At 39.3% G+C, this 17,329-nt stretch overlaps 1 protein-coding gene across 6 annotated transcripts in view; it reads left to right on the plus strand.

Moving 5' to 3' along the window:
* The window catches only part of csnk1a1 (casein kinase 1, alpha 1), a 33,569-nt gene extending 18,803 nt beyond the window's left edge, over window positions 1–14,766 (plus strand). The window contains exons 5-11 of one of the 6 annotated variants that reach the window (XM_068594716.1): window positions 1,248–1,331; window positions 4,374–4,513; window positions 5,954–6,032; window positions 6,472–6,546; window positions 6,627–6,733; window positions 7,322–7,470; window positions 14,010–14,766. In XM_068594716.1, the coding sequence (XP_068450817.1) occupies window positions 1,248–1,331; window positions 4,374–4,513; window positions 5,954–6,032; window positions 6,472–6,546; window positions 6,627–6,733; window positions 7,322–7,470; window positions 14,010–14,017 (642 nt within the window). In that variant the 3' untranslated portion in view covers window positions 14,018–14,766. Of the gene's footprint in view, window positions 1–1,247; window positions 1,332–4,373; window positions 4,514–5,953; window positions 6,033–6,471; window positions 6,547–6,626; window positions 6,734–7,321; window positions 7,476–9,894; window positions 10,086–14,009 lie in introns of those variants that run through there. The other 5 variants (XM_068594744.1, XM_068594708.1, XM_068594698.1 and 2 more) reach the window with 5 other exon arrangements.
* The last annotated feature ends 2,563 nt before the right edge of the window (window positions 14,767–17,329 follow it).

Genomic DNA, 17,329 nt, shown 5'->3' on the forward strand with positions numbered 1-17,329 from the left:
TTTGGGCAAAAGTGTGTTCCAAGTGTTGCATCACCCTAAAAGTTTAATGTTTTATATTCACTAAGCACTTTCTCATGTGTTGCAGTTGGAGCTCTTGATTTGTAGCGAGCGCACTGTTATGTTTCAGCCTCTGCAGCTTTTTTTGGGGGGCGGGGGGGGGGGGTCGTCACAACTTTGATGGTTAACAGTACACATAAAGTATAACACTGACTTGGTAGACATTGTTCTGGGATCATGCCCGAGAGCGGTGCTGAAATGTGCATGTTTTGGTTTGACCAGAAAGGTACAGAGCACAAACGTGTCTTTTTATACTTTGTTGCTTAGCAGAGACTGCTGCTTATTGGAAGTCATTATTTCATAGCTTATGATTTAGCCTGTGTAACTACACACATAATTGTAGTACATTGTTGATTTATTTGTTTCATATTAACGAGCTCTACAATAAACCAGCGCTATATCACAGCCTTTGTATGCATGGAGCTTTGGGCCATCATAGTGACAGATGAGAGACAGTTTGAGTTGGTAAGTCTAAAGACGCATTCATGTGATGCAGGTGATCACAGCCATTTTTCTCAGATTTAATCCCTTGTTTGTTTAGCTGCAAGTTATTGAAGTTTTTCATGTAAACTTTATGTTTTCATGTAAACATAAAGCAGGAACTCTGCCTCTGTAAGTGGTGGTCTGTAAACAACTTGATTAAGATAATATCGCACCAGTGGCCTTTTAAAGCTTTCCTTGTTACCAGACATTTTATCTGAACTGTTTGTTTTTTCTGGCGGAGGAAGGACAACCATGGGCTTGTCTTTACCATCTGCTGCCGACATCCCCTCACTCCCCCAGGTCTTTTTTGAGAAATGGTGTTGCCTATCTGCACTGGCTGTCATTGTCACTGGACATGATATTGAAGTTTCAACAGCTCTGCGTTTCAAGAGACACTTTTGGCTTGTTGTACAGGATCGATCTTACCACGTTGTCTTGACAGAAGAAATTCATAGTCATGTGGTTTCTTCTAGAATGATGGCCAGTATGATCATATCTGTACCACAAGGAATTAAAGTGGATATTTTGCCAGTGTAGGTCCAGCCAGGGATGGGCTTATCCTAGCTATACAGGACACTGTTAGTTGTATCAATGGGAGAAAACCATGTGAGTGCAACCAGAAGTGCCTGTTATACTCATGCTAATGTGACTGAAGGTGGATAGAGGCTGTGTGATTTTGACCCCTGCCCCTCTACTGTCTGCCCTAGTGTTTAGACTCGTCAGTGGGGAAGAGGAAAAGAAGCTTGGCTGTTAGCTCTTCTCAGGACCCATCTTTCTCAGGATTAAACCAGGTGTGACCTTTACCACAACACCAGCTGCCTCACAACAGCAGTTGTCGCTTTGCAATCATACCTAACTACTACACTGGTTTAAAGTGAATCAGACCACCAGCACCCATCTTGCACTCATAATACCTAATGTATGTACTCCTCCACCCAGTGTGCTGTTACACACATTACAATGGGAGAGGGAAGCATACTTTCCACCAGCATTGCCGGAAGTAGCTATTGTCTCACTTTGTTGTAATATGGGCTGCCAGTCCCTCTAATTGTGGCTCAAATGGCTTCTTGCTTCCATTAAATATCTGTTTTGTCTCTTTAATGTAATGTTTGTCCGGAAAGTTCACATCAAACCAGATCTCAGAACCAAGAGCGTATTGGAATTGATTTACTAGATCCATATATTATTAAAAAGCAGAATATCTAACTAATACTTAGGAATTCGGCTCCCAGAACTAATTTTTAATTAAATTGTATAGATAAATACAAAATCAGTATGCATCCCATAAAAAATAAATGACTTGATATACAGTATAATCATTTTATATCCAATGCATTTTTATTTTTTTTTACTTTTTTATAAGATTCCAGCTGAGCTGCATATTTAACAGAAAATTCACCAATATTGTGTAATGAAAAGCTTGTGAAGAACAACACTAAAACAAGTCTTTTCAAAATATTTGCCCTTAATTTGAGACTATGTAGTATGATAGTATTCGCTAAGATACAAAGGGAATTTAAACTACGAGGGAGTTGTGTCATCAAAAATGTTTTTTTTAACAAGGGGATGTGACTGCTGCTTGCCATTGTGGTTTTATTCATTGCCGGGCCTGTTCAGCTGCTTCATGTATAAATACTCACATTTACAGGATTTGAGGTGACCGATTACGGCAAGATTTGAAGGGACTGTTTTCATGGGTGTCAAAGGGCACGTGACTCGTGTGGCACTGGTCCCAAATGGCTTTCAGCAAGCAGTTGGTTGGCAATAAGCATCATGTTTTTTGATTTGAGTCATTTTCTTTCCAGACTATGAGGCCGATGTAAATATCACATGCTTTACCAGGAACTGGCCTCTCATATTGACTGCTTCTGCTGTCCAAATAGGGGTTTGTGTTTTATAGAATAAGACGTTTATTCAATATTTTAATCTGACAATTTATTAATTTAATTTTTACGCCACCAATTGGTAAAAATTGTGACAAATGCAAGTACTTATTGGCAGCACTGTAGATCCACTTGAGCAAGCCTAATTTAATAGAAGACCCTAGAAAGCTTTACTCCATTCAGTATTTGAAACCACTGTACATTTAAATGTGGATAGGTAAACATTTTCCTGAAGCAACTAGCCTAATAAGTTATTCGATAATTGACTGGACAGTATAGTGGTGTGCTCTGAAGGAGGTGCACTTAAAACCTCTGGAAAGTGTTCTATGCAGGCCTGTAGTCTGAATTCACTAGAATTTCAAGACACAATATGTATAAGCTGCTATTCCAGATGGTCTGGTATGGTCACATTTGGTCACAACATAAACCAGAAATGCCCAGATATTATGCAAAGCGGTAATAAAACTCTTAGTTTCCATGTTGTGGTAGTGTCACTGTTTGAAAATATTTTCCTTAAAAGGTTTCCCTATAACAATGTGTAGATTTGGGAGAAAGTGGATTTTTTTTTTTAAACTTTCTTTTCACTTCTGGTTGTTTTCCCATTGAAAGTGTCTGTAAGGGTTGAAAATGAGTTGTCTTAAAGATGTGCCATCATTATGTTCCTTAACCTAATGGCAAGAGAGGCCCTGGTTGACCATGACCATCTCCTCTGCTTATATTCACAAACATAGCATATACTATTAACATTATTAGGACACCTGTATGACGGATATTAATGAAATGCAATGTTTTGAAGTCAGGTTGAGGATGATGAAAACCATCTCTAAATGCATCAGTTGTTGAGATCTTAGAGACCTTTTATTGGCCAATAACTACTGTGTTTTTATTTGTTTCTTTTTATGGGAGCAATCTGAACCACATGAAACCTGGAATGTAGATTATGAAATACAATTGCAGAAGTGTGGTCACTGTACCTTTACACCAGTAACACATTTATTTCACAATGACTACTTTTACAAACACTGACCAGCAGTGGCTGAGGACAAGGCCTGTCTTAACTCTTGAGGATGTACATAGATGGATAAAGTGACATAAGCAGAAGGAGTCATTTTAATGCAATGGTGAACTCTATATTAGCAGTTGCCATACACATAGATGTGAGTTGGATGGATTTTTTGTAATAATTTTTGTTGGGGTCTGCTTCTTTATGAAAGTGTTCAACTTGTGCATACCCTGGATGTTTACTGTGCTTTGACATACAAGCCATTAAAATTACAAATGACATCTGTCATTTTGATGAATCTGACTGTACAGCTGTTTGTCCCTCATAGAACAACCTCTCAAAATTAGATTTTAATTAAGTGGGGTAATTGTCAGGTCGTTAAACAAAACTAAGGGTAGTCCACCTCCTGAATCTCTTATTTAGAAATCATGTTAATAACCATCTTTTGTAGATGCCGTTTTCAGCCAATAAACAAAACATGTAAAACACATGTTGTTTATTGATAATTCACTTTAATTTCTGTATGTACCTCTTTGAAAAAAGTTATTTTGATGTTTATAAGAACACAGCAATACACTGTCACTATCTTACTGTACGAGAGGCGGTACTAACTTTTAAACAAGTCTGGAAGTTTTACTCTGCCATGAAACTATTATCACATTTAAGCTATGAGTTAGGTTATTATTATTATTATTATTATTATTTATTTCTTAGGGATGTTGTTGTTGATGTAACCCCCCCACCCATCGTGCATGTTCATGTTGTCCCAAGGGGCTCCAGAATCAATACGATAAGGCTTTCGACATTCCTGATTTACAAGAGGATTAGGCTAATGTTCTGTGTTTAAAAAAATAAATAAATATCTTTTTCTGATTAACCTTTGGATTATCATTGCTCTGGTGTGTCATTGACGGATAACCACCATGTGTTCTCTCCCTTTCCGTCAGTTGTTCCTTATTGACTTTGGTTTGGCGAAGAAGTACCGAGACAACCGAACACGACAGCACATCCCCTACAGAGAAGACAAGAACCTGACTGGCACAGCACGTTATGCCTCCATCAATGCACACCTGGGCATTGAACAGAGGTCTGTGCACACGTCTAATTGTTTGTCAAAGAAATACATTTTCACTTTTCCCATGTTTTTAAGATGAATGTTTCTTGCTAATTATAATTTTTGATTTTGGCATTTCAAAAGATGAGGACTGGTTTCTCAGTTGAGCAGAGCTACCAAAGGAAGACTTAAGTTGACTTTCACAGGCATCTAATGTTTTAACGCTTTTAAGCTTCTTACTTAATATTGCACTTATCTGACTTTTAAATACATATATATATATATATATATATATATATATATATATATATATATATATATATATATATATATATATATATATACACACACACACACACACACTTACTTTAAAGGCAATTAATGTGGGTGCTCGCTTCCGTAGCCTCACCAGAAGATTTACCGACTTGAGCCTGACGCGAAAGCATGTGTGGTTCTGTAGTTTGTTTTCAGCTGCTGTAAGTCGCCTCACAAAGCTTCACAGGCGCTCAGTCGACAGACAGGCTCAGCGTCCCCGGGTTGAACATTAATTGTGCGTAAAGCCGCCACTGATACCTGTCAGCTGTCCTTCACATCTCCACCTCATTCAACCAGACTTCAGTGCAGACTTTTCCCACTTAGGAAAAAAAAAAACTAAACTGAAAAACATGAAAAGCACTTATTGCTTTTGTATAAAGTGAATCAATTGCTGGTCTTTCACATACATCTTTAAGGTAAATCTTTTTTATTTATTTTTTTAATACATCTTTAAGGTAAATCTTTTTTATTTATTTTTTCTGAACAGGTACTGTTCAGTAGTAAGGGACAAGCCACTCCTTCTTTTTGTCCATGTTCAGTCTGTTGCTTACCTTAAAGATGTTAAAGACCAGCAGTTGATTCACTTCCTCAGTGAGAAAAGTCCAGTCTGTGTTATCTTGAACAAGTGCACTGACGTCTGGTTGAATGAGGTGGCGATGTGAAGGACAGCTGACACGTGTCAGTGGTGGCTTTACGCGTGCGCGATTAATGTTCAATCCAGAGACACGGAAGCTTTGTGGAGCGACTCGCTCCCGCGGAACTCGTTGAAAACAGAAACTATAGAACAATGCGTGCTTTCGCGTCAGACTCAACTTGGCAAATCGTCGGATGAGGCTACGGAAGCGGGAGCAAGCGCCTACATTAATCGCCTTCAAAGTGAAAGCCCAAAAAGAAAATGCAGTTTTATTTATATATATATATATATATATAGATATATATAGATATAGATATATAGATATAGATATATATATATATATATAGATAGATAGATAGATAGATATCTATATATACATAGACATCTATATATAGATATAGATATTTATATACATAGATATAGACATATATAGATATATATGACATTTCTGAATAGATAATATGATGTCGGAGATGCAGTGATGACCTGCTTATTTACACGGCAACTAATTTTGTTGTTTGCAGTCGCCGTGATGACATGGAGTCGCTAGGTTACGTGCTGATGTACTTCAACAGAACCAGTTTGCCTTGGCAAGGATTAAAGGTAAGACAATAACTAACTGTTGCAGTTTTTATTCAACTCTATTCTCAAACGGTTTTCTTTTTGTCTTTTAAAGTTTATTTTAATATATTGACGCTTGGATACACATCTTACAATTTTGTACGTATGTTTTACAGAGTATGTTTTACTGCTCGTGATTCTTTTGAGCACGACATTTTAAAAGCCTTGTACAACTTGTTCCGCTTGACATGCTCAGGTCTGAAACAGTTGGCACTTATACCACAATGTGTGGATACCGAAAATATTGCATTTGCTTTACTAAGCTACTGCAGTTGCAGTGAGCTGTGGTGCTGACATGATTATTATGCTGCAGATATAACTCTGACTGCATTTATTGAGCAAAAGTGAGTGTCTGCCAGAAGTTCTAAAAAGCCATTTGAGTGATAGTATATTGCTAGTAGTGTATTTGTGTGTTTGTCAGGCTGCCACAAAGAAGCAGAAATATGAGAAGATCTCAGAGAAAAAGATGTCCACCCCTGTCGAGGTCCTCTGTAAGGTAAGAGAAGGTTCAGTAGTGTGCATTTCCCCATCTTATGACCCATTCGCACAACTGAATTGTATGAATTTTGTTTCCAGGGTTTTCCAGCAGAGTTCGCTATGTATCTGAACTACTGCCGTGGTTTACGCTTTGAAGAAGCTCCAGACTACATGTACCTGCGCCAACTGTTCCGCATCCTTTTCAGGTTACTGAACATCCACGTATTACACAACCAACTCTTTTTTGCCGGGGCGTGTCTTAATGTCAACGTGGGAAAGAGGCAAACCGCAGCCAATACTTAATTAATAGCACTTCTCAACAAGCATAAAAATGTTGCGAAGAGCTATTAATCTGCTCGGTTTGTAGTCTCTCATCCCCTGCCCAAAGTTATATTTAGGAATACAAATAAAATAGTTTTCAGAATGTATTCTCTTTAAAAAATAATATTCAAAATCAATCGTTTAGTTATGAAAGTGAGTAAAGGACTGAAGCAGTCTTCCTGAGATCCTGGGGATACCATCCCTATAAATTAAGTCGTCTTTTTTGTCACTCAGTTATATACGTTTTGTATAAATACACAGACAAAGCAAAAGTCCAGATGAATTTCTATGTCATCACCAGACAGGATCGTTCCTTCCTGCTATTCTTTGTCTTCCATCCCTCTTCTTTTTCCTGTCTCACCTGGTCTTACAATCTCTTCCTTTGTTCCCCCTGCCATTGTTTTCTTGCTTCGTTCCTTTTTTCTCATGGTGCTGTCTTTATAGCTGATTGTTGATCTTTCTTTGTATTTTAGGACTCTGAACCACCAGTATGACTACACATTTGACTGGACCATGCTGAAACAGAAAGCAGCCCAGCAGGGGGCCACCTCCGGGGGCCCTGGCCAGCAGGCACAAACCCCCACAGGCAAGCAAACTGACAAACCCAAGCCTAACATGAAAGGTTAGTAGCAAACAGCCAAGCGACGTTTTTTTACAGACACCAATTGCTCATATATTCATTTAGGGTTGTATTTAGAACTCTTAGATATTGTTTTATTCCCTTACCCACACCCCGGTGCCCCCATTCTTATTTTTTCCTTCTTTTTTTTTAAGAATATAACACCGATTTGGAAATCTAAGCAAACAAAGCTTATAATTCCTGTTGGAATGATGCAGCCAAACAGCATTACAAGTTTCAGGAGGCACCTTAAAAGAACAGAAAATCCCAAAAAAAAATTATTTGATACAATTGGTCTGTCTTGCAAAAGCAAAGACGTCCTTGGGGAATTTGACTACTAACTTTGCTGCCATGCTATTCTGTTCCTTTGTTGGGGCTGGGCAACAGGCTCTTTCTGTTGCACACGTCTTAATGCTGACCAACTCACTCTGGTTACACACCTGACTCTTCTGCAGTCTGTCTTTATTCACATTCCCACTCAAATCTTTATTATTTCCCCTTCTCACGTAACCATTGTCTTTCTGTGCTATTTGATTGAGACATTGATGATCCACACATGGTGTCCAGTGTTTCCCCTAGGTTTACAGCTTCGGGGAGGGGGAGGGGGGGAGGGGGGGGCGACGACACAGACCGAGGAATTTGTAGAGGAAAGCAGCAGCTTTCCTTTACAAATATCAACTGGGTTGTAGATTTGATACGGCCGCTCTCAGTTTATGCCCCATGTTCATGTGAGTACTGTTTCAAGAGACGGAACAGCAGAAAAAAACCTGACAGACTTCTGGAGATTGACATTTGGCAAAATGCCAAGAATCGGCGAGTCGCGCATGTGCAAGTTTAACCTGTTAACGGCGTAACTAAACGTTTACCCGACAGTACAGGCATTTCTCCATATATTTATTAATGACTTGGTTTTATGTCCTTGTATTTTGTACTTTTCTAATGTGTGAAGCCGGCAGCTCATTGTTGGTACAAGACACAAGCACTTTGGTTCGTTTTACTTTCAGTTCAGAGAACATCGTTCAGAGAGCTGCTCCGGTGCTCCTCGCAGGAGAGCTACTGATGCCATCTTGAACCTGGGAGCGTTTAAAACGCAGATATAACTTGTCTACTTTTCACGCGACATATTTTTCGACGCTCTCTGTCTGCTGCAGTGCGTGTGCTCAGTGCTCACCTGTATGCGCACACGGGCGGAACTCGCGCAACCACGTAGACATAAATGAGAAGCTGTGTGTAGATTCAATCAATAAAATATGGCCGTTTAGTTTGTTCAATAACAGATAAAGGTGTAAATCTGTTCTACAGGAAAGAGAACCGTAAATGACATTTTGTGATCTGGCGCTATGGAGGAAATTACAGGGGGGCGGAGTTTTTTTCAGGGGGGCGCCCTGCCCCCCTATTATAATGGTACGGGAAACACTGGTGTCAGGCGGCTGGAGACAAGGTTTGGATACCACACCCTGAGGACTAAGGGTCCCTCAGGACTGGAATAGAGGCTATATCTGTGATAGGGCTGCAACAACGAATCGATATAATCGATTATTAAAAATCAAAAACGAATTTCATTATTGATTCGTTGTCGCGCGATTATTACACCACTCAAGTCGTTGAGATGTTTGAGTATTAAACAAACATTTGAGTGAAGTGGACCGCAGTAGACGGAAGGTTCTGATGCAGTCCTGTATCCTCTCGTATGTCACTGCATAGTCGCGTTGCGTGTAATAACTTAACAGCTAGGCTAACCATTGTCATTAGCTCGCTAGCTCGTCGTTCATTCTCCGAGTTTGAGCCGCACTGTTGGGTTAGATAACGTCTTCGTTTTAAAGTACCACGGGGCTTCAAGAGAAGCAATGCGTAAATATCTCTGAGGTGCAGAACCCAGACCTGCGTTCAACAGTCCGATATAATGATGCTTCATGCAGAGGAAGTGAAGTGTTGATGGGTTTTGTAGTTCGATATCTAATTAATAACCTTTGTTTAGGTAAAGTGCAGTACGTAAATTATCCGTCGATACATTGAGTGTTTACATAGTTCTGGAATTCTCATCTTTTATTCTCTTAAGTTCTGAGTGTGTGTTTGTGAGTGTGCATCTATGTGAGTGTGTGTGTGTCCGTGCATGTGTGTGAGTGTGTGTGTCTGTGCATTCAATTCAATTCAGTTTATTTTGTATAGCCCAAAATCACAAATACAAGATTTGCCTCGGAGGGCTTTACAATCTGTACACAACATCTGTCACAGGACCTCACATCTGATCAGGAAAAAAAAAAACAAATAAAGATAGTAAAACCCTTTCACAGGGAAAAAGGGGAAGAAACCTGAGGGAGAGCAACAGAGGATCCCTCTCCCAGGACAGAAATATATGTCATGTGACCAGAATGAGCAACGTAACAGTTGCAGCGTATTACATTAATATGACAAAAATATTCATAGGAGCGGTAGGCATGGACCACGATCCAGATGGCCACAGTCCATCGCAGCATGCAGAACCAGCTCCACAGCAATGATCCATAGTGGGGTGGCAGGAGTGTGTGAGTCTGAGTGTGCATGTCTTTGAGTGTAGAGAACAAGTCCTGATGTTCAAACAAATCCTGTTAAGTTTTCTGATTTGTATTTTTGTACTGTGAATTTGCACTGTCAGTTCTGTTTTTGTAATAAAACATTGCAAGTTAATGCTTTAAAATCATTATTTTTATCCGATTAATCAAAATAATCAACCGATTAATCAATTATTAAAATAATCATTAGTTGCAGCGCCAATCTGTGATCTGTGTAGAAGTTTCCAAGGTCCTCCTCCTTAAACATGAAGTCAGGTTTTACTGTGGTGCATTCATTCATATTAGAAACAATAAGATGCAAAACTATGCTTGAAAGAGAAGTTATGTTAACAACTTCACGATCTGGCTTAGAAAAATGCAAGCACAAGTTTTTAAGAAGTTGTGTAACAATAAGTAACTTAAGCAAATGGGTTGGAATGAAACCTATTTTTACAGCCACGTACTCAAATTTTCTAAAAATGCAGTATGGGAGTATTGCAGAGAGGCAGCAATGCAGAGATGACTGCATGGGAAGAGCAATGGCTCTTTCTTAATGTTAAAGTTGTTTTGCAGCATTTATTAGGTATATGCTTCAGACATTTAAAAAAAAGTTTTGTTTGATTTTGTGGTGTTGATTTTCATTTTTACTAAATCTATACATGTTCCAAATCTCTTATTGGTCTCCTTGATGAAATTGAAGCTATTGGTATCACCCTTTTTAAAAGAAAAAAACAATTCGTTGAGACATTCAACTGAAGACAAAACGTATGGTTCGGAAACGTATAGTGCAAATATAACCAAGATGACAAATTATGTTTATTTTACTGTAGCACTATACATTGCTACAACTCCTGGCTTGAGCCAGCACTCGAGCCAGGAGTTGAGTGCTGGCTACTTTTCAAGAATGCCTTAAGTACTTTAAAAAATGGATATAGTATAAAAACAAAATGTATATCCCTCAGCAGTAACAACTCTTAAAATTAGCAGCTTCAGTTAGTTTGCTTAGTTATAGCTCTTCCATATCTTGATATATAGTCACTGTATTGCCCAACTGTATTGAATTTCAGCCTGCATGCATTTTTTTTCGGCCCAACATTGTTAACCACAAAGCGATTAATATTGTGAGCAAAAGCATCAAACTAGTGGACTTCAGTGCCGTCTCTGACGCACACTGTGTATGTGCGTGCGTGCGTGTAAGCTCAGCCCTCAGTGAAACAGATCAGAGTAAAAGGCAACACAAGCACACAGCAGCAAACACGGTAAAGACTGAGCTGAAATAAAACTAAACTCTAGATTAAGTTCTGTCACTGCATTGATGCTGAGTCATTGATGTCTCTATCACCGTGCAACTTATAATTGAGATATTTCCTCAACTCCACCCAGTATGCCAACGTAGTTTTAGCCAAACCGAATGAGATTAGGACAAAGTGGGCATATCTGTGTGTACCCAAAAACACGTTTTCATTCACATATCACACACAATATGGGACTCATTGCCGGGCAATGAGGGCCAACTACAAGCTAGTTTGTACCAATAAATGTATAAAAGTCATCCAGTTCACATGTGAGGTCTTCACCTCTAGCTTTAAGACTGTTTTGTTACCCCATCACCCTGAGACTAGCAATGTTAATGGAATACAGTGGAGACCAAGCACCAACCAACAAGACCAGCTTACACTGCAGCTCACAGGTCAACTCTGGTCACGTGAAGAAGATAATTAAAGACTTTCTTTGGTGTGAATGTTGCAGCAGAGGGGCTACGCTGCACTACTGGAGATGTAATGTCGAACCCAGCCATGTTTTAAAACCGAGCTGGACCAGGAGTTGAGTGCTGGCAGTTTCTTGGCCATTCAAGCTGTAGAGGTTCTATCAACGGCAGTAAGCCACTCTGCACTAATTTGATGTACAATGTATTGTGAAATGTGTCCTGCTGAAAAACCTGATATAATGCTGGTGCTTTCTAATAGTGCTCTTAATCTTTTTTTTATTAAGTCATATATATTTTTTTAATTTTCTCTCCCATTTTATTTCCAGTTGAGCAGTCATCACTGGCAGTGGCAAAGAATAACTGCTTGAAAGATTTCAAGTCTACCTAAACTGCAGTCAACACTGCAACTCCTCACTTTTATAGTTCATAAAACTGATCTTTGACATAAAAACAGAAGTTTAAAAGATACCCACTTTTAACCTATGTTGAAACGGAATGTACCGACTCTGAACCATCCTTAAGGAAGTTAACCGCATACTTCCTGCCTCTTCGGTCCCAGCTACTGCCTCAGGGGCTTCTTTGCTCAAAGTTTTTTTTACCTTGTTTCACCAACAGAAAAAGATGTTAACTTCCACATAATGCTGTTGAAACTATTCTAAACAGCAGTATAACAGTGGTTCAAAAACTAAACCAACGCATTAAAAAGCGGACAAATACCTTTTACCTGTTTGTACTATATAACCATCTCTACTAGACTGCTAGTGTGCTGTTGTCTTGATCTCATGGAGCGTCACGGCAGGAGAAGCCTCTTCTGACAAGAAAACTGTCTTCTGAAAAGGAGCCGAAGGCTCTTAACAAGCTATTCCACCCAACACAAACTTTAGGGTGGGATTTTTAGGGAACCTATGGTAGTGAACTACACAATTAAAAGCATTTTAATCCCCTCTGACCAAATTTTGCAGAACATTTTGCAGTGGCGACTGTGGCTCAGTGAAAGAGCAGGTGGTCTTTCAATCAGGATTGATGGTTCAATTCCCAGCTCCGCTACTTCATTGGGAATGGTCCTTTTAACCCCAAATTGCTCCCGTAAACTGTGCCTGTGGTGTATGAATGTTAGTCCTGATGGGCAAGTGGCACCTTGCATGGTAGCCCCTTTCCAAGTAATTTCAGACCTGTATTGTATTTGACTGAATAAAATGCTTAAAGAGATTTCAGATTTCATTTAATCAACTTCTGATTTTATCATTGTGGCTTCCGGTAGAATATTTAGTTTCTTTCAACATGATCCAACACTGACAAGATGAAGACTGTTTTTCCAGTGAACTTAAATCTGTTTGATGGTCTTGATGTTTCCGCTGTACATTAGACACTGTTTTAGCTCAATTTACATTATTTTTAAACAAATTCTAATTTAAAAAGCAAGTGACCTTTTTTTTGATTGACATGAATGATATATCCCAAAGTAGCATCCTCGGGGCAGGATCGTCCTTTAATCAGAGGATCAGCAGTTCGATCCCCATGTCGATGTGTTGCAAGATACTTGACCCCAAATTGCGCCCGTAGCTTTTCTACAGTGTGTGAATGTGTTATAAGTTGCTTTGGATAAAAGCGTCAGCTAAATGTAATTTAATGACGCCTGTGCTACCTATCTCGTAAGGCTTTCCTGGTTCAAAAATACATTTTAATACCAAAAGCTGAAAAAAATCACAACCCTATTACATGCAGAGAGTGCAGAACCCGTTTCACAAACCACTCAGTGACTTAGAATAAATTGTGTATGTGTGTGACTGATTTCTGGTAATATGGTAATGTAAACATGCCCCAACGCTCTTTTAGGCCACATTCATTCTGTTGTACATAGGTGTTTTATGAAATTGTGTTACAATACATTAACCTCAGCTAAATGTCTCCATGTGTCACCGCTAACATGCAACACACAGTTCTGCCTGTAGGGTTACTGTTGTGTACAGAGATACAAACCAGCACTGAACTACTGTGAACACTGTGTTGATGCCTTTTGTAGGATGGATATTTATTTATTATTCCTCTATCAACATAATTATCTCTGTTTTGGAAACTGAAAACTTATCATTAAGATGGATCTTTCCTTTTCAAACTGGGATACTAAGCCCACTTATAAACTCTACTTTAGTATGGTACCTTTTCTAGGAGACTATTCCTTTTCTTTTCCTTGCTGCTGATCACCTGCTTTCAGGCACCATCCTGGTGAAGCCAATCGGGCTCTGTCACAGTGAGCCACCTGAACACTGCGGTAATGTCACTGCCTGTGTTTCTGTCTATAGGTTTCTGAGAGATCTCTGCCCAGAGCAGAGCTGCAGAAGCGTTGGTGACCAGGACCAACAACTCTCTCTTCCTGGACAAGCGACAAACCGAGTCTGTCTCTCCTTCCATAATAACTATCTATGTAATGGGAATGTATAGATCTCCACACGCCTTTGTCAGCTGTGTTATCTATATATTCATATGTATATATAATAAAACTCTGCACTCCGAAAGAAAAGAATGAAAAAGCAGGTTTTTTTTGGATGTGGAGGCTGTAGCCCCCTGCCCCCACCCGACACACACCCTCCCCCAACCATCCCCGTCTGTTCTTTTTCTGTGTTGACTTTTTGTAAGGTTTCTTTCGGAACTGAAGTTAAGATAGTCAGCTGACCCTCTATTTTTCTCTCCCAGTGGAAACATCTCAAAGCATCTTTCCCCCTCTTCACTCAATTATTTCACTCCCTCCTTTTACCAAGCAAATGTTAAAAACATGTAAAACAGAAAACTCTTATTCCTTTTTGGTTTCTGAAATGATTGAATGATGCAACCCTGGATGTTATTTACAAAACAAATCAAAAATGTTGGATTTTCTTTTTCTTTTTGTTTTCCAATGGTGATTAGGAGTTTGCCTGTTGACAATATAAGCAGCTGATGGCAACAGTCAATGATAGAATGATACTCTGGCTCTCTCCCTCTCTAGAGCTCTGAATTATTATTACATCTGTTGTAAAATGGTCTTCTCCAAAAAAAAACAATAAAAACATTACATAACTCAGACTTCCAAGCACAAGTTATTATCAACCACCTGCACATACCCGTCTGTATAGCACCAGTCGTCACATCATAAAAGGTAGTTGTATGATGCACTGTGTAAACTCCTGTGATCTTCCATTGCTGATGTGTTTATCCTAATAAATCTGCCACCTTTGCTCCCTCCCAATCAGAATTGGGATACAACAAACATACATGCAGTACTGATGATATCCAATCGGATTGCATACACCCAGAAAGCAGACAGGAATATCTTAATATTGAGGTAAAGTACCAAAACAATGGAACCTTACATTGCTGCTGCACAGCACATGGTATCAATTCAGACGTTAAAAAATATCTGTTCAAAACATTCAGTGGTGTATTTACTGTTGTCAAAATGCTCGGGAACTCTGAATGGATTCTGCCAATCACAGTGCAGTTTTTGTCGCGTCCTCTAAATTCAATGATTAAGTATGTTTGTTCATGCGAGGGTCATTGCCACAGGTAACCATGATCAGTGTTGACTGTGTTGACCCATCCATCCATTAACCCACCCAACCTCATCCCTCTGTGGACTTTGTGGCTGTGTACTAACGTCACACGACTTCCCCCTTTTACCCCGATGGATGAGCGTCTTGATTCCTGCTGCCACTCGAGGGTGTTCACACTTCAATGCAAACATGTTGGTTTTGTGAATTTGTTGAAACGACGAGGCTGTCAGCTCAGCCTTTTGTCTCCTCTGTGGAATCCTTAGCAGGTGAAGGACGACGTGTTCTCACTGTGGTGTGTGTTTAAGAAAATGTGCTTTTAATGAAAACTCCTGACTCCAGTCACATTTTGAAAACACCTGTGATGCCATTTGGAGACCTGGTTGAAGGTTCAAAGTACTGAACATTTTGTCCACTTGGCTAGCTAGAGCAGGTTTCTCCTGACCTTTAGACAACAGCTAACCCCAGCTGGCCGCCTGTACATCATGTCTTTACTTGAGTTCATTTCCTTTCACTATGTCATTAAAATGTCAGTGCTATTTACATGACACAGCAAGGCAAAGGTCCAGTACTACTAATGCTAATTATGTCACGGTATCAGTGTTTCTCATTTCAGGTGAAGGAAATACCATATTACAATTGAAACCTGGAACATTTCATCTTGCTGCAGGTGTCACAAACTTAATGAGTCTACCTTCTATTGAGTTGCGAGACTCGCAAGACGTTTCGTGAACAATGTTCAAAATTTAAGCAGCAGAGGCCGAGATAGCCTGACTTTTAAGGTGGAATATGCTTGGAAAGAACAATATTGTATGACTTGTCACCTAACCACATTTGAAGACAAAAGTGCTCAGAAGAGCTGAAGTCAAAGGTGGCATGAGGAGCCATTTGTCAAATAGAGGGGCGAGAAGCAATAATTGTTTGAAAATAGTTCATGCCGGAGCCTCAGGTTATATCTGTCACTCTGACTGATGGAAATGATAAGAATCTGAAGAAACCAGTAGAACCTGTGAAGCCACACCTCCAAAGGGACAACAGAGAAAGCGGTTGATCAGGTACTTGTAATTATAAATGCAAAGCTTTTGAGCCCAGCAGGAGTGGGCTGCACCTCTCTGTAGTGCAACACAGTGTATTTACTGAACCAGGTTAGTTAACTCTTTGGCAGCTTCGCTCATAATTTGGTACAAACTGGGATTGAGTGATTTTACAGATTGATTGACATGTCAGTGAGGGCAAACGACAGATTCAAGTGAAACTGATACCTATTGATAGGAAAAGAAATGTAAGCAACAACTGATCCTTATCTCAGCCCTTAATTAAAGCTGGGCCAAACTAATTGCTCTGCACCAGCTATGGTCTTTTTTTGCTGTGCCTCTTAAATAACAAAGTTCTAGACACACATGGGCACAAGACAGTCAGACACGTTTGTGCTGACTGCAGATTAGAACATAGTAATGCATATTGACTGATAGATGGTGATGAACAGTGCAGAGGAGACCAAGGCTGCAAGCTGATGTAAACAATCAGCTATGCAAACAAAGTTTGTATATGTTCTATGAAGTAGTAAAATATATGTATGATGTTGATCCTTTGCTCTGAGTGAGAAACAGCAGAGGCTTCTGACAAGGTTAACCCTTTTTGGTCCCAGTCGGAATTGGTGTTGGATTGACTCTTGCCCGAGTCAACATTTTAGAGTTAATTAAACTCTAAATAGAGTAGAAAGTGAACACTGGCCTACACTCTAGACTTATTGAAATGCACTCTTATGTGATAATAAATCAACTCTAAAATTACAATTTTACCACAGTGATGATGTTGATGAAATCATCAACATCATCACTGCTATTACTCTCTTGTAGGGAACAGCTTTGATAGCTTCAAATCCTAACACCCATTTACAAAGCGTCACTGAAACACGTTTGGTAAAAATATAGCTCACTGATGTTCATTTTACACTTAATTTGCTCTTTTGTGGTGTCAAATTACATTTAATCATTTCCCCCCATTAATATTGTTTTTTTTAAATTATATTATATTAAGTGAGCTATGTTTTGATCAAAATATCTAGAAAAAAATACGAATCGACTTTCAAACATTTA

The sequence above is a fragment of the Clinocottus analis genome, unplaced genomic scaffold (assembly GCF_023055335.1).
Source record: "Clinocottus analis isolate CAN_PGR_092001 unplaced genomic scaffold, fCliAna1.0.p SCAF_10, whole genome shotgun sequence".
In the NCBI taxonomy this organism is placed as follows: Eukaryota; Metazoa; Chordata; class Actinopteri; order Perciformes; family Cottidae; genus Clinocottus; species Clinocottus analis.